The following is a 22,188-nucleotide window of genomic DNA, read 5'->3' as shown; positions in this document are numbered from 1 at the left end:
CAGCTTATGCAGAGCCAGAGTATCTCAAATGACCATTCACCACCCACCATACAAGAGATATTGTTTCCCACTTGTGGTTGCAGAGCTTTAAAAGGGAACACCACCTAAATTATGAATTTTAATATGTTATTTTCTATGGTCTATGAAAGTTCAATCAATATTAGTGAACATGAGCTGCTCTAATCTCAAAGCCAGAAACCAGGAAAGTTAGTCTCAAACTTGTGATGTCATAGAGTATAAAGTCTGGAGCTGCTCCGTAGACAATGAATGGGATACTGATTTTGTGGATCAACTGAATGTTTGTTTTTTCTTTTATACCCAAATGAGCTTTATTATATTGTAGTTTTCTCAGTTTTAAAACAGAAAATGTTCCTGTATACTCAGATCATTCCCCTGGGTGCTCTCAGTGTCATCTATAACATCTCTCTTCGATTCATCGTCAATGGAGCAGCTCCGGACTTTATGACCTCACAAGTTTGAGTTTTAGCACCCTAGTTTTGGGATTTGAGACAGAATTGTTCATGTTTCAACCATAGGAATAACATGTATGAATTTTGAAAATGGGCATAGTTCCCCTTTAAAATAAACTTTGGTACGTGCTCTATGGAATAAGTTGCCATCAAATATTAAAGTGTAAGTTTACCATTATACTTTTTAAAAAGAGTTCTGAGTTTAATAATGAAAATGTAGGTATTAATTTAATTGTATTGTTAATAGTATGATGCGTCTGCAACTTCATTCTTCTAACATCAAATACCACAATGAAAATACTGTAAGTAATGGACATCAGTTTGTCATCCATGACCGTTTGTAGTTCCAGCATATGCTATTTAATGTCTCCCTTCTCACAATTTAAACTAAACTTAACTCAGGAGACATGTCTTTGAGGGTTGCAATTTGTCCCGTTAGAGATTCCTCCAGGGGATGTGAGGTGACATTAAAGGGCCAGTTCACCTAGTTTACAAAATGTATTTCCTCACATACTACTCACTAGTGGTATCTAGTCAGTTTCTGCTTCACGTGCCCTCGTTTTGAGATTTTGTCTCACTACAATAGAGTGCTACGGGAATGAGTAAAAAAAAACAGAAATGTGTCAACACATTTGAGCACTTCCGGTTCCCTCGTTTGGAAGTCGATGAGTTTTTTGAATGGGTTTCTAGTTAGATGCCAAAAATAAGGTCTGTGGTTAACACAAGCTTAAGAATTTTTTTTTTTTGTTCTACGACATAAAATACGTCATAAATTATCCCACTCATGGATTTTGAAGCTTTCATGTGTCTTTAAAAAGGCGGTTGCTAACAAGTGGCTAAATGAGACATGCGACTGTGGTGTAGTTCGTTTATAGTCTAACGTTAGCTTTTTATTTCCGGCGATTGCATTTGCGCTTCAAAAATTGTGTAAGTATAATAAACATGTGTTTGCCACAGAGCTCATTTTCTGCAATAATGCAAAACCCAATAGAAAAATCCCATTGGCTTTTTGTTGAGGGAACCAGTGTGATGCTAACTTCCAGGTTGGCCTACAAAAAAATACGTCATCCCTGCAGCGCTCTGTAGAAGTGTTTGTGTTTCTCACATCATCGGAAAATGACATTTCAAAATTAGTAGCATTCATTTCCAGAATCAGTGACCCCGTTCACTCTCCACAGAATACACATGTGAACAGCATCCATTGAAAATACAGATGTGTGACAAATTAAAGGAAAAACCTGAGTAACTGAGTGAAAGAACATAATAAAAGCAGTTGCTTGATGATGACATGCTGTGGCCTGCGCAGTCAGCAGATCTTAACCCAAATGGACACCGTTGGGAGATTTTGGACCAACATGTTAGAGAACGCTCTCCAACACCGTCGTCATAACACTAAATGAAGGAACATCCTTTGGAAGAATGGTTTACATCCCTCCTTTGTTTTTCTGTGAGAAGAAAAATGGGCTGCTTGTGGCTTCATCCCCACAGAGAAAACAAGCCCTGACATCTCTAATTTAGTTAACTATGAGCAGACTCCAGTTAAGAGAAACACAAAGAAGGGGCAACCTGGACAACTGGCACAAACTTTAAAACACAACAGCATTACATATACAATTTTCTACCGTGAACCTTACTCTGACCACCATGCTGGCGAACAATCTCCCATTCGTCTCCTTTCAAGTTCTTTTTCCATTGTTTTTCATGTCTTACAGGCGTCTTTGGGTTTGCTGCATGAATGCAGCCACTGCTTGCTTTGAATTAAACCATCTCATCTTCTCCCTCCCCGTGAGCTCAACTCTTTTGTCCTATTAGCTCACCGATCCTGATGGGAATATAATCCTGGACCTGAAAACAATGTTGTGCTCAACCACCGCAGGGCTGAGACGAGCCGCTGCCAAATGACTCAATTCAAACACAGCACTTTAAATTGGATCATTATGTGAATCTGTCAGAAGAGGGAACCCAAGGAGAAATGAGAATCACGACAGGGCCGTAGTTTGTTTTTAGCATTTATTTCAACACCTTAGTTGTACCTCTATCATATTGTTTATCAGTATAGACTTTATTTTATTTAAAGCAAAACTTTATTTATATAGATATTTATATATATACCTTTTATCTCTGCATATTTATGCTCATACTGTATGTAGTCATATTCATTATGCATTTCACTAGACCTAAAATACTCTTTTAAATCATAGTACGTAATGCTTTCTACACTACTGCTCAGTCCTTTCACTTCTCAGAAAAGTCCATCATGAGATAGCATTGAGGCAACTCAGCATGAGAATACACAGTCATAACTTTTAAACTCACACAGAGAGAATACGCATTAACTAACGTGTGTCAGCTTCACTGGGGTCACCACAGGGCGAGCAGTATAGAAAGCATTTACAGAAATCCCCAAAATTAAACAAAAACGAAACAAAGCTTCAAAGAATTTGTCCACACTATTTGGAAGACGGAGATTCTTAAAAATGTTTACATACTTAAAATTATCTTTATTATACTATATATTTTATCATTGTCATCATCATCATTACATATAGATCTATAAATGATGTGTTTTTGTCTTACAGTTGAATTCACTGCAGGAGGAATGGCTAAACTGGCGTGTTTAAAAAATATCCAGGGCGTTCATGTTCGTCTCTGTACGCGACAAATACAGTATTTACTTTATCACGCTGAAAAAACCTTTTGAAAAGTGGGTGTTTCTGTTTGAGGTGTGGAACGGGGAAACGTTTGGGATTGTCAACTAGTGAGAAAAAAAAAAATGTTTTCTGACCATTATAAATATGTTTTGGAAAAAGGCATTAGAAAGAGAAAGGTGTAGGTCAAGGGAAAGCATTTGGCCACCAACGCAGGCTGACGAACACTCGCGCACAAAAATCAGACACACGGACTCGCAGAGGCTGAAGGTTGAGGAAGTCAGGCAGACAAGAGAAGCAGTAAAAAAGCCCTTTTTGATCACTGCACCTGCTGTGTGAGAGAGAGCGGTCAACATTATGGCATCAAAGAGGACGGATCCCATCCCTTGACCTGTGCTATATGGCCATAAACACCAGTAGAAGATGATTTGCAGTTTGAAATGACATGCAAACCCCTTTTCAGTTCCCCTCATTTATATCTATATCTATATATATCTATATATAGATATATATATAGATATATATCCCCTCCTTTCTATAGAATAATCAGAAAAATAATAAAAGGTCATTTCACAACAATATCTTCTCAATACTCCTCTTAAGCACAACTTCAATTCAACAGTTATAAATACCCTGACCAGTTTGAAATGAATGATTGCGATCGGCACTTCGTACAAAACATATGGTTCTACTAATAGTGAATCCCGTTTAACATGTAAGATATATCTAGTGCTCGCAAAGTACACACATACAAAGCGTATTGGGGCATCCTTTGGGGGAATATGGCAAATATATATAAAAAGAATACTATTGTTGTCTACCATTTTCTTCTATCATCATTTACAAACAAATCTGACTTCCGTTTGATACTCTGATCTGCTTAAAGCTACAAAACTGATGTCAGGATGCGACTGTTTTCCCCAGAGTTTCTGGCTCAGCCACAATCAGGAACATGTTTTTTGGGGGTTCACCCTTTAAGCAGCAACTCTTCAACTTTTCTTTGAACTCAGACTGAAGTTTTCTCAGTGCTGCTAAAGCAGCAGATGGTGTGTGAGAATCCATCTGTCAGTGTGTGTGAGAATATGAGTGTTTGTCTTTTACAGCACAGAACGGTGTGTTAATTAAATGCCTGTCCATCAAAAGTTTTAAAGTCTATTTTCAGGTGAAGAGCGTCACTTTCATGTGATAACCTTGACTTCCTCATACCCTTTCTTGACCAAAAGTCATTCCACAAACAGTATTCTCTAATTGTGTGGCAAAATAGCAAGAAAACACTCCCCCCCCCCTCCCCACACATCCAGCCCTTAAGTCTTAGTTAAACACAACCTGTTGATGTCCGCTGTTCTTCTGTGATGTGCACATCTTCTGTTATAGTCCCATCTTTGTCAATGTGTTTGTCTTTCTCTTTCTTTTCATCTCTGAATCACCCCTTCACTCTCTCAGTCTGTGTCTCGGGGAGAAGTAGTGACATACAAAGGAGAGGAGAGCCGCCTGGGGAGAGAAGAGGGGGCAAATCAAAGAATAAGAATGGGCGGAAATGAAATAAAGACGGAGCAAACTTAATAGGGTTGATAAGACAGGTTAATAAAGAGAAAAAGGGAGGGAGGGAAGATGAGATAACTTATCAAATTATATGCATCTAATAAAGAAAGGGGATGGCCCAGCTAAATTATGGAAGGAAGGAGACACTTTGACTTTCCTTCACCATCCGGTGCTTCCTTTTTTTTTTTGACCTTTGACCCCGTTGCCTCTACGTGTCCCAGAGTCTACTAGTCCTCCCTCACCTGTCAGTGAGTTTCTTCAGCGCCCTCTCGATGTTCATTCGGTGTCCCACGCGCGTCACCCCTAGGTCCAAGAAGTCATCCTTGGTGAGCGAAGGCAGATGTGATCCGTCTATCTCATTGTCTATAAAACGCTCTCTGTGTTCGCCCAGGTTTAGGTAGGCCAGCCAGTCGGCCACGTCGTACTTGGTCCAGTAGGGCAGGGGCTTGACGGCGAAGGGTTTGGCTGGCGGAGGAGGGGTGAGATGGGGATAATTGAGGCAGGATGGGCTGGGGGGCAAGTGTATGGGGGAGGAGGCTCCAGAGAAAAAATGGGTGGGGGAGAGAGAGCGGGAGACAAGTAGGGGGTTTGCGCTTGGGATACCAGATGGGGAGAACAGCGGAGGAGTTGAAGTCTTGTAGGGATCTCCCAGAGGGAGGCCAGGCGAAGGAGGAGTGAGGGGCCCGGGGAAGTCGAAGGGGTTGTTGTAGACAGGTGTACTGGGAAGGATGGGGAGAGAGGAAGGTCTGGGAGGGGTGGGGTTCGGCTGTTCAGTGTTATAGATAAGAGGGCTGGGAGCCCGCCGCCGTGAGACTGAAGACCGCATCTCCTTAGTGGGGCTGCACTGAAAATCAAAAGTCTGCCTGCGCAACTTGGACCGATGATGCTTCGGTGACGTTGGGTACGGACAGTAGGTCGGGGAGTGGGGAGGGTGTCCGAGAACTGGGGAGGTGGGCATCTGTGGGGACGGGGACCGAGTCCAGTTGCGCTGAGCTGGTACTTGGGCGGAAGGGGAGATAGAAGGGGTGGCGGTCAGATTTGGTGTCAGGATCTGACGATGCGTCGGAGAGGAGGTGGGTAAAGGCGAGGTGGAGTGGCCCGAAGGGGGGCTGTGAAACACATCGGTGTAATCCGCCGAATACCTGAGAGACACACAAACACCAAACTTCAGTTAAAATATATGCAAACTTTAATTTAAATATCAAAGGTTGATGGAAACAAACAAACCTGTGCATGGTGGGTGACTTTGGAGTGTGGCTCCAGTCGTCCATGCTCTTCATATGTTGCAGCTTGGAGCTCAGCTCGTTGATGATGCTCGCCTTCACACCCGAAAGAGGGGAGTGAAGTCTGCGGCCCTCCAGAAGGATACCACCTCTCTGCACTCCGTCTCCACCTTGCTCATGCTCCCCGACCTCAACCCAGCCCACCGACCGAGCGTCCATCGGCCTCTCTAAGCAGGCAGCCAGGGCGGTGTTGAAGCCATCCTCCATTTTGGATCGACTCAGCTTGTGTTTCCTCTCATCTACGAACGCTCCATCTAACCTGACATCTTCTGGGTTGCTGTGTCTCTGCAACTGCAAAGGAGCAGGGTTGGTGCTGTTCTGCCTACGTAGTGCGACAGGCGGGCCCCTCCCTCCTCCGTCCTTGTAATGAGTCATCTTTGGAAACACAGGGTTTGCCAGTTTGGCGCTGTGCACCTCAAATGTTTGCCCACCTGAGTAGGTTGTGCAAGGATCCTGATGCTCACTTCCTCGCTCTCCCTCTCCTCCGCGCCCGTCTCCTCCGATCCCCCCCCTCTCTCCTCTCAGCCCACTCAATCCCAGCATTTCTAAATGGTGGTCGCTGCTGCTGTGACTGTCCAGCTCCTCAATCCCAGAATCCACCACGGCATCTTGCCAGTCTCCGCTCTGGGATATAATAGAAGTGTGATGAGTGTGGTCAGCAGATATGCCCCCTGTGCTGAAGCCGGCCTTGGGCCCGGCTGTGGTCATGGTGTAGTCGGAGGATGCCGGTGAGGTTGTGGTGGTTGCGGCGGCGGTGGTTGTCATGGTAGTGGTAGCGTACGTCATGGTGGCTGTGAGGGCGGATGTGCCTCTGTCCTGGGCCAGGACGTGACCACCTACTGAGGGGTCGTTAGAGCTGCTGTAATACGAGTGAGAGTGAGACATGGGCTGGGGTCTGTGTAGCGACATGGCAGGCAAAGATGCAGCAGAGGTGGTGGTGGCGGCGGAGGGAGGGGGAAATATCTGTGGGGACGGATAAGATGGAGAGAGAGCTGACTGCGTAAGGTTGGCCACCTCGCTGTCGTAGGAGGTAAGGCTGGAGGCAGCAGAGTCCCCACCCTGTGGACAGGGTTGGGGAGCATTTGAGGGTCTGGTAGATGGAAGAGGGGGTGGGGGAGGTGGTGCACCACCACCAGCAGAGTGTTGACTCCGGTGTTGCTGAGGATACTCCTGCATTCTCTCCTTCTTACCATTAGCAAACTCTAAAGGAGGGGGCAAAGGATCTGCAAAGACAAACTCGTCATCTGCATCTATTGAGGGAGCTGGTGGAGGGAGAACCATCAGTCCTAGACCTCCAGCCCCCCCTGCTCTTGCTTCCCCCCTAGTTTCATGTGTTGGGGCTGTGGGGACAGTGTACTGAGGGATGTAGCTGGAGTTGGGAGCGCTATCCATCTGCAGAAAGGAAGGTCTGCGGGGTGCGGGTTGAACCGGTGGTGGAGGAGGATGCATGGGTGGAGCAGGTCTGCTGTCATACGCCTCCTTTTCTCTCTCTCTCTCCCTGGGGCTCTGTGGGTAATACTGGGGTGAATACTGACTGGTTTGGTCCTCTGAGAAGCGAACTCTAAGACCCTCCCTGGGTCCTCCCTCCTTTTCTCTCTCCATCCTCTCCCCACCTCCTCCTCCCAAACGTAATATCCTTGGTGACTGCGGCCGGCTCATGGGTGCAGGCGAGGTGGTGGCGGTGGAGGAGCTTAGGTGGACGGACACGGGGGAAGTGTAGGCTGACTGTGTGGGGGTTGCAAAAAGGGAAGGTGTTGGGGTCTGAACAGGGGTGGGGAACGCTCCTACTGTGGACATCTGGCGACCAAAGTGTCTCTCCTCTCTGCGTGTCCTGCGGTCGTCCTTTAGGGCCCTCTCTCTTGCTGCTAGGGCCAGGCCAAGTGGGGACGAGGGGTCCAGAACTTTCCCTGTTAGTGGGTGGATGAAAGTAGTAGTGCCCTGGGTGCCGTATATTGAGGGAGCTGACTTGGGTTGGCCATCCTGACCGAGGATAGGGGAAGAGTACTCAGGCAGGCCAAAGGCCGGGGGCATGCTGCTGGAATAGTGGACATAGTTGTCTCCAGAAAACATACCCTCATCTATAGACTTGGAGGGCCGTAGACGAGGGCTGGGCACATCCATTTGCGAGCCCTGTAAAGGCTGAATTCTTACCGCTAGTGCTGCCCCTCCCTCCCCTGCTCCTCCCCCTGCCTCCCCTTGGATGTCCTCCTCGGATGAGAGGAAGAAAGAAGCACTCTTTCTTCTCATATCTCGGAAACGTTCCCTTTCCCTGCGCGCCCCTCCGAACGCCGTGCCGTACGTCGACGTGTAATCCAAGTTCTCCAGGTTTTGCTGCGAGGAAATAGATGGGGCAACAATTGATGAGGGCAAGGAAGCGGACGTAGGGGGCTGAGGTGGCAAGGGGGTGAGTGGTGTGGGTAGACTGGTGTTGGGGCTGTCTGAGGGTGTATCTGCTGAGTTGAGGTCCTCTACATCCTGGACGGGCTCAGTTTCAACGCTGCTACCCTGGCTGCTTCGGCCGCTGCTGCTAGTGGAGGGCGCTTTGACAATGATGGTGGGGATGGGGATGGAGCTCTTCTCTTTGGCTGCGACTCCTTTTCCTCGGTGCTGCCTCAGCCCATCTTCCACTTTCGACTGCTTCATGAGAGCTCCTCGACCACCCCTCCTGCCCGCCCCTTTGCCACCCCCTCCACCCGGCTCCCGGTTGGCTATGTGCGGGTGATGTTGCGGCGCTTGTGGGGCCTTAGGCTTAGCACTTGTCGGCGGTGTAGCACTGCTGTAGCCTCTCCTTAACCCTCCCATCTTGCCACCACCTCTCCTGGGCGCCTCCGACTCTCTGACACACAGTCCGTCAGATTGTCTGCGGAGGGTGGGAACCATCACCTGCTGGTTCATCCCGCCAGGCCCTCCCCTCTCCCAGCCTGCTTGGGTAGCATGCCCTGGCTGGGATTGGAGCTGGTAGTGGGCTTGAGATACAGGGGGTATGGGCATAGCGGGCCCTCTCCCAGGATGAGGGCCTGCTGATAAAGGCGGTTCTGGGGCGGATGTGTTAGGGGGTGGAGGGATTTCCTCCGGTCCCGGCACTGACAGGCTGCGAGCCAGCTTCACGGCAGGTGGGTGAAGATACTGCCTTTCCTCCTCTGTTACACCTGAGAACAAGGACACAGGTGCTTACAAACAGACACTTAAAAAGGAAACGATTAAATCTTTCCATGACAATTGCTGTTACCAATCGATTTTTGACGCATCAACGCCGCATGCTGAGCGTGGCCTGGTTGAAAATGAGCTTGGTTGTAGCCAAAACCTGGTCCGGGCTGCACCAAGCTCACTGATGGCTGCTGCTCATAGGGTTGCTTCAGGTGTCGAAACACATTTTGAAAAGGGAGCAAAAGAGAAAAATGTAAAGTAAGTAGGGAATAAAGAGAGAAGAGGAAACATTTACTCAGATATAATCAAATCAACCTGATGTCGGCTGTTAAGTTGATATTGATTTGATATACAGTATAATGCGACGCAGAAGAACCAGTCAGTCCGAGTATTAGAGCACCAGGCAACAGAGCACGGATGAATGGACACAACCTGACTCACACTTAAACAAATGTTTTGGTGTGGGTGTTCCATTGTCAATCATTTTCTGTAAAGTGCAGTGAGAGCAGGAGAATACACAGAGCTAAAAAATAATTTAAAAAAAAAGCTCAAGACCGAGCTGCTTTAAAGATAGGAAACATTTTCTAGCATTAGTCACTTCCATGACTAAATAAGTGCTACATCCTAAAGCAGTGGAGAAGCTCGGTTGTATATGTGAATCTGTTATGACAGGACTGGGAGAGAGGTTTAGTATTTGTTAATATCTTTTTATTATATTATATATTTTATTAAATTGAATCTAAAAAGCCAGCAGTACCTCAAATTATGGTAAAGACCAAAACTAGGACCATTTCCTTTCAATTCCCAACAGTACCTCATTGGAGACGTTGGGAACGATACTCTTGCTCCGGTCCCTCTTGCCTCCATGACCCCTCTGGCCCTGGTTGTCTGATGTAATAGTGTGTTGGGCAGCAGCCAAGATTTCATCCAGTTTATCTAAAACAAAGACCGAGCAGGGGGCAGGGCAGAAAAAGAAATGCAGAGAGGTAGTGAGAGGGGAGAATAAAATAAAGGCAGAAACATGAAAAGGAGGATTCCCTCCCATCCCCTCAAGGTTTAAAAAACACCCTTTTTACGGTATGACAAGAGCGGTGAGAGTGATTTCTTACTTAGTGCCATCTGATAGACTGTCCTCTTCTTATCAGGACCCAGAGAGGACTCGTAATCTGGAAAGGGAGGATCAAAAAAGAGCATCAAACAGGCTGACTTTTAATTAAAGCTCAGGGGCTGATAGGGGTAATGATTAAGGCTGATATTCACCTGCTTTCTTTTTCCACGGAGACGCAGCTGTAGCATGCATAATTCGGGAAACAGAAATTAGGTGTGACTAGAACTGATGCGCAGTCATGTGTATTAGGCAGATGAAAGGATGAAATACATACTCCGACACATGTGATGGTGTGAATACTGATGTGATGAGAGGGATGGAAATGATAATGAGAGCACACACATCCATGAATCTCCCACCTTTGTCCACTGTATGCAGCAGCACGTTTGGTTCAAAAGAGAAAAGAAACAAAAAGCAGTTTGTGACTGATGGCGCCAGACATTTCACAACCTGTGTAATTATATCCTTTCGTCTTCATAGGTAATATCAAAAGTGCAAATTAATTAAAAAGCTCCTTCCCCATCAAACTATTGCTAGTGAAAAGAATGAAATCACACCTGTACTGGATAATTTTCTTGGCTCTCAGGTTAATATTTAATGCTGTGTTTCCCTAATAGTGCCATGGTGCTGTACCATCATGCAGAGAAGCGGATAACCCACATTTCAAATGTGACCCCCGGAAAAAAAGAACTGTGGGGGACTCAAATCTAATTTATTTTTTAAATGTTCTTTCCAGACCTCCCCTTGTCTTTATTCTTTGCATTCAGTCCTTTGTCCCCTCTATCATCTTACCCATGTCCTCCAGCTCTGATGTCATTGACTTGGAGCGCAGGGCAATGGCAGGAGGAGTCAGTCTTTTAGTCTGCTGCGGCGCTGCCAAGGGAAGCCAGCCAAATGCAGACTTAATGTTTAGTATTCTTGTATAAACATGCAGTCACCAATGACAACCACACTGCAACAGGCTTTTAGGGTGAAGTAAACACGCAATCAGCTTTATCGTCACATCATAAACACAGGATGGCGATGACATACGAGGAAAGTTTGACTCTTACCTCTCTTCCTGGCGGTGTCCTCCAGTTCAGGGTTCCGAGCGACCATCACGACTTTCACCATGAGGCTGTTGCCGCCCTGTCGGATCATGTTGACCACCTGCCGGTGGCCGACCTTCACCACGTTCTGGCCGTTCACCTGACGGACACAAAGACACGGAAGGACTCAATGCAGAATGAGCTGATCTGTTTAGATTTTTAAAAAAGAACAATAGAGTGCTACAGGAATGAGTCTTAAAACCTGGGAAACGAGTTAGCATTTTACACTTCCAGTTCCCTCATCTGGAAGTCAATGGGTTTTTAGTTAGAAGTCTGATATAAAGCCTGTGGTTAAAGAAGTTTAAGAGATTTTAACGTTTTGTTCTACGATATAAAATATGTCAGTAAATACCCCACTCATGAATGTTGACGCTTTTATATGTTTTAAAAATGTGGTTGCTAACAAGTGGCTAAATGAGACTACAAAACGTCATCATGCTGAACACTAGTCCGCCTTTAGCTAAGTGGTGATGACGTGAAGTCATGCGACCGTGGTGTAGTTTGTTTATAGCCTAACGTTAGCTTTTTACTTCCTGCGATTGCATTCACACTTCAAAAATCGCAAAAGTGGTGTTCATTTGTGAAGATTATCTTGCTGAACAAAATGTGTAAGTATCATAAACATGTGTTTGTCACAGAGCTTATTTTTGTCGAGGGAACCAGGGTGATGCTAACTTCCTGCAGATCTCTATAGTTGTTACAGGGAGTGGACACAAAACCCGAAACACACTTTACAGAGTTTATAGTCTTGTGACCACTGTTTCACTTTGCTATTGCAGCTTTGGCGTATGTTGTTGCAGTTTTCTAACACTTCTCTTCAAACATACATCATTTTGCAGTGTTTTGAACGAGTGCACCAAGCAGCGGCTACAGTAAATCACAGTAACAAAGGCTTGGGCAGCTACATAAGTGACTCATATTAGGTTGAATACTAATGAGCAGTATCTGTCAGCTTTAATAGAGGTTTGACAATCACCATTTCTAGAACTTTTAAAAGGCAACACACGGGGATTTTTAAAGATACGAAATGGCCAGAAAAAAGTTGCTGCCTGAGCTGCTGGTGCTTTGTCTATGAAGAACAACCCCACACCAACTCTGACTGAAATGCACTACATACAAAATATATACTTAAACACAGCATATAAACTATAGCCTGACTAGTAGGCAATTAGAAACTAAAAAGGAAGCAATTAGGCTATTATTAATTACCACAATATCTGATGCAAACATATAGTGGACAAGTGCTGTGGGTTGTGTTCTTCAAACTTGAATTTGAACTTGTCCACCACCACCTGTAAAATCACTTTCTCTCAATTCTCTTTTTCTGGTGTGCGTTTGGCTGCATTTACCTCAGCTTTAACATCCATATCAACACCATCTCCACCCCCATCTGCTCCGTCTCCCACTTTCTCTATTTTCATCCACCTGTCTCGGATTTGTCTTATACTTCATCTCATTTTTGTTTACCGTGAACGTGTTTATTTCCTCCTAATGTATTAAACCTGTAGTATAGGCAGAATATTTTTGGCATCATTGAGCAAAACTTCCATAATAACCTTTCAGCATATTGTAATTCAAGTGTTCTGAGAGATAACTAGACTTCTGAACCTCTTCATGGCTCTGTTTTCAGGCTTTAAACAAATCTAGCCCGTGACAGACTGTAACTGACTGTAATGCATATTTCTCGCCTCAAATGTTTTCAGAAACATCTTTTAGTGTACTCTTCAGCTGTAAAATGAGAAAATTTGCCGGCTGGTGAGCGGTGCTTGGTATTTCCTTAACTTATCTCAACATGGCTGCTGGGTCACAAACTTTCTCATTTCGGAGGACACAGAGGCACATGATATTTTTTTCAGATTACCGGTCTCGTGCACTTCTGTCAGGATATAGTGACTGTTTTATAAAAATATTTTTTTAAATCATACTTTCTCTAATTCTACCCACTGCTGCTTTAATAATTAGATATATGCTTACGATTATAAGATCATAATTTTATGACTAACATTTTGAGTAATAGTATGTTTTCTCAGGTGGAGTTGGCCAAAGTCAAAATGTGTAATCACAATCTTCTTTTCTGAGAATAGTGATTTCATAGAAATCCCACTTCTGAACTGGAGGTTCAGTACCCAGCTGCGTAATGAACGATGTGTCTTAGTAAATCACACAGATTGTGGCTGCAAACTCAATGAAATCCGCAGCACACATTTGCACTTCCCCGTTTTCTTGGTAAATGTAGCCCAGTGTGTTTAATCAAACTGGTATATACTGCGAGGCTACAAGGTATTGTAAGGTGGCAGGTCCACCCCGCAGATATCATCGATCTGTGATGTTCGGTTCAGTGCATCCTAAAAGTTACTTTGTAATGGTGTACCCACTTCTCTTCAGCCTGTCTGGTCTATGTCTTCTTCATTTCCTACAATTCCCAGAATGCTTTTTGACACTCTCAGAGGAACATGCCTGCACTTGTTGCAAGCATTAGTGGGAAAAGGGATATTATTATTTTAAAGGGGCTGAATGCGAGATTGGGAGCATTTCTATTGCCTCCACACGGCTCTCACCATGGCAACGGCTGAGCCGGCAGCTCGCAGCTAACAGTGCTAACAGCGCTAACAGTAAAAACATTGGCAACAGTGCTGACAGAACTAACAGTGTCAGGGGTGGGTGATACGCTTTTTTGGGTCCTGAACTGTTGTTAGTAAAACTCAGGACCCCAGATTAAGTTCAGGATTAAGTGATGCTGGGTTCAGTTTGTGTGTTAGTCCAAAAATGCATCTTGTCCTTACCTCAATGAGGAAATCCCCCATCCTCAGGCCCGCCCTCCAGGCCACGCCCCCCTCATCGACAGACTCCAGGTACTGCAGCGCGGGGAACGCTGGCGTTGGAGTGAACTCCTCTATGGGAGTCTGAGCTGCAGAGGACGAGACAAAAAAAGGATGAGCATGAGTGGACACAGATAACAAGAACATGGGTTTGAAAATTAGGGGGGATAAAGAGATTAGAAAGAGAGAATAAGAGCATATGAGACACAGAGAAATCTGTAGAGAAAGAAACATGTGGTAAATTTGGGAGAAGAGGCTCACCTTTGGCTCCCCTAAGCACAAAGCCAAAGCCCTCATTGTCTTTCTTCTGTAGGAGCACTGTCTTCTCCTTAATGATGTAGTCACTTAGAGAGGGAGCAGAGGGGAAGGGGAAAGGGGGGATGGAGAGAGACGGGGAGAAAAAGAGAAAGAGGAACAGAGCTATATAACTTCTATAGCAACCGAAAAGTCGTATTGTCATGCAAATAATGCATTTTCTGAATGTGGAAAAACAGCTATACTGCATCACATTATGAAATCACACTGCAGCAAAAGATAGGTTGGCTTGAGAATGTCGTACAAAAAATGCACAAAAAGGGGTTGATGGCAGGGATACAGTTAGTGTCACAATGGGAGGAAGTGTATATGAGATGACATTCCATACTATGGACTAATCCAGCCAGAGTTGACAAGCACTGGGCCGGGGGGACATTAGAAAAAATGTGCACACACACTTCACTGATAATGGAAACTTCCAAATGCACCTAAATTGCTGCATTAGCTTTCACTGCCTCTGGCAGCTTTTGCAAGGATACTGTTTTACCGACTCCGGCGCACCACTACCGGTCATACATGACACTTCAAATTATGGACCAGAAGAAGTCGGACAGGCCTCTTCTAATCTCCCTCCAGAATCAGCTCCTCTTGCTCAGAGACCGCAGCCTCGGAGGGCTGAAACAATCACAGACATTTCGTGATGCAATCTTATCATAAGACTGTTGGAGTAGTGTAACAGCTGGCCCGGCAAGCTCCTTCATTATTCTATTACCATGTCTGGGACTTTTGGCCAAGCTGCTTTCTGTAATACAGGACTGGTTAAATGGACTCCACACCGCCACACACAGCCACATATCATGACTCATTTCTGGACTTGACTTTCTAACAATGTCAATTCACCCTGGTTCTGTGAGAGAGCCCGGGGCTCAAGCAGAGCTGTATGATTTAAGAGGAATTCCAGATATTTCTCTCCTCGGCGGCTCATTTCTGTGTTAGTATGTGTGCTCCTCAACTTAACTCAAACTGGCACTCCGACTGAAATGGAATCAAAGGATTTGATCTCCTAGAAAGGCTGAACTGTGAGTGAACAGGATGAGTAGCCTGGTCGAAGGATTGTCTTTATTTATAGTGATAGCTTGAGTGCCAAAACAATGCAGTGAAAATGCTCCGGGTATACTCAAGGACATCGTTTCCACTTTGAAAACAGTTTTCTGTCCCTCCTCCTATGAAATGGGAAGTTTGGGTGTGGGTGTTCACACCTGGACCTCCATGAGAAGTAGTGGACGTAAATGGGATTTTTCGGCCCTGAGTTCAATATGTCAGGCACTGCTTACTCTCGGGCTGCATACAAATTCTCAATTACAATTCTCTTTCGCTTGAGTCAGAAGACTCAAAACCGTGGCGCTGAATCCGACCTTAAACCTGCAGTAGGCAGAATGTTTTTGGCATCATTGGGCAAAACTTCCATAATAACCTTTCAGCATGTTATAATTCAAGTGTTCTCAGAGAAAACTAGACTTCTGCACCTCCTCATGGCTCTGTTTTCAGGCTTTAAAAAAACTAGCCTGTGACGGGAGACTTTGGCCAATCACAGGTCATTTCAGAGAGAGAGAGCGTTCCTATTGGCTGTGCTCCGGCTGGTGGACGGTGCTTGGTATTTCCTCAACTGATCTCAACATGGCTGCCGGGTCACAAACTTTCTCTTTTTACAGCTAAACAGTGAACTACAAGATGTTTCTGAAAACATTTGAGGTGAGAAATAGGCCCCACAGTAACAGAATATTGATTCATATTTGATCAGCGCTGCCTAGTTTGACCGTTTGATCGGAGTTCGCGAGTGATTGACAGCTGCTCAGAGACGGCAGGCTCCAGCTCGGCTCTGATTGGTTGTTTTCCTCCGGTCTGTGAAATCTTGCAGATGCCATTAGGAGCACCAGATGGCACAGAGGCACATGATTTTTTCTCATGCACTACTGTCAGGATATAGTGACCGTTTTATAAAAATAACTTTTTTTAATCACATATGCTCCATTTCTACCCACTGCAGCTTTAACTATCTGTAACCTAAACACAACCATTTGATTGGCTGCCTGGCAATCAGGTCCTGCAGGGTAACTAGACCATGTAACCACAAACACAATATATCAGTTAAAAAGCCAACATTTGGATTTACTTTTAGGTTTTAGGTAGCAGACGTATTTTCTCTATGTCTGGCACAGGAGCCCATCAACTTCATTCTGCCTCAGCCACTTCTGCAACACCCATGTGTATACTGGTCTTAAAATAACAATAACAGCAATATTATATTCCACACCGTCTCTTACAGCGCAGACCCAGCAAGGTTTTGTGTGTTTAATCCGGCAGAGCATGTAATAAAGTTCGGCTGTGCAGTCGCAGAGGTACAGCAAGAGACATGAGCGTTGGCCTGCAGGCCTGAAGATCCAGACTTCGACACGCAAGTCGTAACTTTAGCACTGAACAGACGATCGCTAGTTTCCCCTACTGAGGTCCGTCCCTTGTGTGTTCTCCATCAATGTTACTGTTTCGCCAACGCACAGCCGCCTTCCAGCCATCTGCTCCTCACACCTCATTCCTTTTTTCTCTCACCCTGTCCTCCACCATGCTTTCCCTCTCTGAGGATCAAAGTAGCACGGAGTGGGTGGACGGATCCATTGGGCTCTTCATCCATCCACTTCTACAAGGGGGGAAACATGGCCTGCGTTGGTCCTCCAGGTGGCTCTAAGTTGTGTCGCTGGCTTGCTGTAACACACCTGATTTCCTTTTACATATTCAACGCTATTCAACTTTTGTGTCACCACGCTGACCACTACTGCCTGGCCAATTAGGGCCATAAAAAGCGCAAAGTCCCCGGTTGATCCCTGTTGGCTAGTAGGACACACTCTGTCTGAACTGGCTGCAATGAAGCTGCAAGCATACTAGAGACCAGAGTTATTATGTACCCTCCTGAGTCATCCTCTCTTCTACCCACAATTACTGAGAAAAAAGGCTGTTTTTTAACCATTCACCTGCTGAAAGTACATGCAGATAGACTGGCTATGTGGGGAGAATACCCACACACCACGAGTGAAGCACTTGATGGATGTTAGTGACACACACACACTGTGGATGGAGATGTGGTGGATAGATGAACAGTACATAAAAAAATATGTACAGGAGTGATACTCCCACAGCAATGACGTATACACTTATATGTGAAAAACACATATTTCATTCAGTGTATATAGTCGCATGCACACACTCGTATACACAAATGCATGCACACACACGGTCATGCACAGAAATGACCGGTATCTCAAAATTAGAGCTCGAAAGGGAACTGACAAACCGCACTCTTGCCACTTATTCATCCTTCTGTAGAGTCAAGATACTTCACATTTTGAATGATATACTGCGATACATAAAAAAAAATATGGGATGTGACAATAGCATCTTCAAAAAGGAACAGGGATAAATGGGAAGTCCTGGTGAATGAAAAACATCTGCTTAAAGAAATCATGACTCAAAGAGAATGAAATACACCCACACTGTCTGACTGAAATGCATCAATATGTGCTCCCTTTCATGCACTAACACACACGCACTACAGCGTTCAGAGACACACACCGGAGGAAGACACAGAAATAAACATGCTGCAGAGTCTCCATTCAATAGCCACTTCCGTACCACAGATATTCACATGCATAGGGGGAAAAAATACAGATTCTAGACGCACGCACACTCGGAGACACACACACGTACAGAATACATAGCTTATTAGTCTGTCTTTGAAAAGGCACGGCCTCTCAATAGCATCATCTACCTCTCCCCTCTCTCCATTGTCCTCTCCTCACATCCATAGCCAGCCAATGAATGAGGAAACAGCCGCTACCTGTAAATGAACCACACGCTCCTGTTTCTGGGGCCCAGTGACGGCCACGAAGAAGAGAGGGAGAGAGAGAAATCTCTCTCTCCGCATCCCCCCATTGCCATGTCCCCCCCTCCTCCTCTCTCTCGCGCGCGCTCTCTCCAACACCACCACCTCCTCCTCCTCCTCCATCCACCCTCCTCCCTCCTCCCCGTCTTCCAGCGAGAGCTCAGCCAGAGAGAGCCGCGAGAGTGGAGGAGAGAGAGCGAGAGAGGTGGGGAACGAGAAGGAGAGAGACAGCACCCCGCATACTTCAGACGAGAGAAGGAAAATGTGAAAGAAAGAAGAGAGAGAGAGAGAATACCAGCGATTATCACAACAGGGATGGAGTGTGTGGTGTGTGTGCTTGGTACATGACAGGAAGAGGGGTTGGATGCAGAAATGGGGGTGATGGAGAGCTGAATTTGCGGTGTGGGGATGCGGGGGATGGGTATAAATGTAAGGCGACACAGGGGAGAGAGACAGTGCTTGCATTTTGCACATCAACTGACTGGTGTATCACAGACATACTAACAGCTGATTCTCACCCTGGATTCACTCACACGCACATTTGCAAACTTTCCTCTCAGCTCCCTCATCTCAGCTCTAAAGCAGAGCTGTCATCACCAAACACTCTTCCCTCTCTCTAGCTCTCTCTGAAACAGTAATTGACATTCTCCCAAATGCCCAGCTGCAGTGAGGGAACATGCTCCGGATCACCTTGCTCTTAATTGAGCACCACTTCACCACGGCGCTGCAATTACGCTTTAACCAGCTTAGCACAGGTAATATAACCCCAGTGGCTGCTATTTCCATTTGGAACACAAGCACAGCTGCATTAAAGCGAATGCCTTTTTGGAAATGACAGTGAGCGCGGCTCAGCACAAGGGTAATGTCAGCTGCAATGTGTAAGAGGCTGCAAAACCCCGGGGTGGCGACTGGTAAGTCCTTCTCACTAGCCCAGGGACCTAACCAACGCTTGGTGTCTCAGCCTCCTCATGACTCATCAGCAGCATGATGTATATACACGCACACAGGCGTATTCAAATGCAACCTAACTCTCAAACAAACATGCTCGGCTTCATAATACACAGCTGCAGCTGCCCAGGGCTGAGCCGCAGCTTCAGACAGATGCCACGGCGGAGGAGAAGTAACCCCCTTCTACCTTTCATTATGGCATTATTGTGTTCAGTGTAAACAAGCAACAACAGAGGAGAGAGAGGCGTGTGGATGCAGGTATCAAAGAGACAAGTGCATTTGCCTGATGGAGCCAAAAGGGGCAGAGCTGAAAATGACATGGCTGGCTCTTTGTGCTTTCACCACTGACGTGTTCACACAGCAAAACAATGGAGAACAAGTGCTGTTCAGGATCAGCAGAGAGAACAGACTCACGCAGCACTCAGGAAGACATGAAAGCACAATGGGCACACACACATGAACCTCCTGTTACCTGCAAAGTGTGTCAACTATTTCAATCACCTTGACTGACCTCACAGACTTTCCTTACAGTAATAAACCAGAGAGCAGACTGTTCAGTCGCTGCCCACACTCATGTGTCAATCCACAGCTAAAGCTATGTCAGCGGCTGCAGCCAATCAGGTTTATTCTTGTTTTATGAGTCCATCTATTTTCTAAACTGGTATCCTGTTCAGGGTTGCGAGGGGTTGGGGCCTATCCCAGCATGCACTGGGAAAAGTCGGAGACAATTCGAAAACGTCACAGGGCAACAGACAAACACAATCACCCTCACATTTATACTTTTCCAGCTGTTTAGACTTAACTTACTTATCGATCGATCACAGGGTGTAAGGGTCATTGTCAACTTTTCTTACCTGGGGCCGTCCGTGCCGTCGTAGGCTCCGACAGTGACGTTACGGAAGAGCTTCCTCTTGGCTTTCTCACTGCGCGTCTCTGCAAGGCGAAACACATGCTCGATTTAAACCATCAGCTTCCGTCATGACACCTTCTCCGTCTTTTTGTAGAAGTGTTGTGTCTCCAGTGCAACGCACAAATGAATCAAATATATTTACACCCCGTTTTCTACATGACATATGGTTTGCTCGCTGCGTGAAACAAGTGCATCTGCGAAAATAGGAGAAAAGCAAATGTCTGTGCTGTACATGTGCCGCAGTCTGCTGATAAAGGGCCTGCTGGTATACATGAGTGTGACATGTGCTGTGTTACAGTGACTTAAAGGATCATTCCAGCCTGAGGGAGTATGTAACCCATTTTCCAGCATGCCCTCTCTCGAATCTGTGGTAAATGGACTTGCATTTATATAGCTCCTTTATAGTCTTCCGACCGCTCAAAGCGCTTTACATTACACGTCGGCATTCACCCATTCGCACACACATTCATACACTGACGGTAGAGGTTGCCATACAAGGTGCCAACCTGCCCATCAGGATCTATTCTAAATACTCATTCACACACTGATGGCACAGCCTTGACATGTGGACTGGTGGAGCCGGGGATCGAACTACCGACCTTCTGATTGGTGGGCAACCTGCTCTACCTCTGAGCCACAACCGCCCCTATGTGCTATTTCTTATTATTGTCTTGTTAATTTTATGAGTTATCTCAAAACTATCAATAACAAATGTCTTTTGATGTATACTGTGCATGAATGATTAAAACTATTTTAAAAAGTCTATCAGTCACAAATGTTTTCAAAATGTTCAAATGTGACTTAAAGGTACAGTGTGTAGGATTTGGTGGCATCTAGTGGTGTGGTTGAAGATTGCAACCAACCGAGTACCCCTCTGCTCACTCCTCCCTTTCCAAGACTGCGGTAACGTGAGCTGCCGAGTGGAAAACCGCTGTAACGCTGTTCGCCTTAATCAGAGGCCATCCTCACCATAATAACACTACTTTAGGAGCAACGGAAGTCAGACGGCGGCTGGCGGTAAAACGGTTTTGCACTCTGTGGCTCACGTTACCGCAGTAACGGTGGCCTTCAGGTTACATAAAAACGTGAAAGGCTCTCTCTAGAGCCAGTGTTTGGTTTGTTGGTTCTGTGCTACTGTAGAAACATTGCAGACTCCGTGAAGAGGACCCGTTCCCTTTGTAGACATGAAGGGCTCATTCTATGCTAACCAAAACACCACGATTCTTAGTTTCAGGTGATTATACAATAATGAAATCATAGTTAGGAATATTATATCCCATTTCTGCTAATGAAGCTCCAACTGGTTTTTGTCTTACCTGTTCGATTGTCTTTGCCGGGAGCCGCCACCTCTTCCACACAGTCAGAAGGAAACCAGCCAGTGCGACCTTTCGATGTTCCCTCCCAGTATCCCCCCTCTCCTACACTTAACACTGAGACACAGATAGAAATAGATATAGCATAGATGGATATTATTTAATTTGGGTGGTAAATCCATTGTCACAAACACTGTTATATATCTTTCCCTCAACCTTCCTTTTTTATATAATAAGTTGAACAATCCACTGAGAATGGCGAGGAAACTGTATTGCTTTGTGATGACTGCATGTGTCTGCTGGTGCTTCTCATATCTCTTGTTTACAATCCTCTCTTCCTTGCTGTTGGTGTTTTAGATACAGTAGTTTACATTTTTTTTCGCATTGAATGTAGCTGCACTGGAAGTACAGAATCTCAGCATTACTCAAAATCATCATCTGAAGTTGAGAATGTTTAGCTAATTATGATTAAAATGACGTCTGGGGGCACGTTTTTCTCATATTCTCATGAATAACTATTTGTAAATTTTCTCTCTATCTTACCTTTAACTTTGTCGCCTTTGTTAAGTGAGAGCTCTCTGTCTCCGGTAGCAGAGTGGGCACGAGTGGCCAGATAAACCCGCCCTGGCACGGCGCTGTACATACGCTTCATCTGACCTCCCCCACTGCCCGCCGAGGTTGCACTACAGAGAGAGAAAAGAGAGAGAGAGAGAGCCTCTTATA

General features: G+C 45.5%; 1 protein-coding gene across 5 annotated transcripts in view; it reads right to left on the bottom strand.

Annotated features, from left to right (window-relative positions):
- Positions 1–2,000: 2,000 nt before the first annotated feature.
- Positions 2,001–22,188, bottom strand: part of LOC141758107 (SH3 and multiple ankyrin repeat domains protein 1-like) — a 64,297-nt gene continuing 44,109 nt past the window's right edge. For 3 of the 5 annotated variants that reach the window (XM_074619209.1, XM_074619208.1, XM_074619210.1), the window contains 14 exons: positions 22,009–22,148; positions 21,469–21,582; positions 20,097–20,175; positions 14,367–14,449; positions 14,070–14,194; positions 11,251–11,386; positions 10,991–11,071; positions 10,351–10,377; positions 10,200–10,256; positions 9,905–10,026; positions 9,173–9,296; positions 5,888–9,092; positions 4,903–5,802; positions 2,001–4,609 (listed from right to left, as the gene is read on the bottom strand). In XM_074619209.1, the coding sequence (XP_074475310.1) occupies positions 4,558–4,609; positions 4,903–5,802; positions 5,888–9,092; positions 9,173–9,296; positions 9,905–10,026; positions 10,200–10,256; positions 10,351–10,377; positions 10,991–11,071; positions 11,251–11,386; positions 14,070–14,194; positions 14,367–14,449; positions 20,097–20,175; positions 21,469–21,582; positions 22,009–22,148 (5,245 nt within the window). In that variant the 3' untranslated portion in view covers positions 2,001–4,557. The remainder of the gene's footprint in view (positions 4,610–4,902; positions 5,803–5,887; positions 9,093–9,172; positions 9,297–9,904; positions 10,027–10,199; positions 10,257–10,350; positions 10,378–10,990; positions 11,072–11,250; positions 11,387–14,069; positions 14,195–14,366; positions 14,450–20,096; positions 20,176–21,468; positions 21,583–22,008; positions 22,149–22,188) is intronic. The other 2 variants (XM_074619212.1, XM_074619211.1) reach the window with 1 other exon arrangement.

This window comes from Sebastes fasciatus, chromosome 20 (genome assembly GCF_043250625.1).
Source record: "Sebastes fasciatus isolate fSebFas1 chromosome 20, fSebFas1.pri, whole genome shotgun sequence".
In the NCBI taxonomy this organism is placed as follows: domain Eukaryota; kingdom Metazoa; phylum Chordata; class Actinopteri; order Perciformes; family Sebastidae; genus Sebastes; species Sebastes fasciatus.
This window is presented reverse-complemented; position numbering and strand designations above follow the sequence as displayed.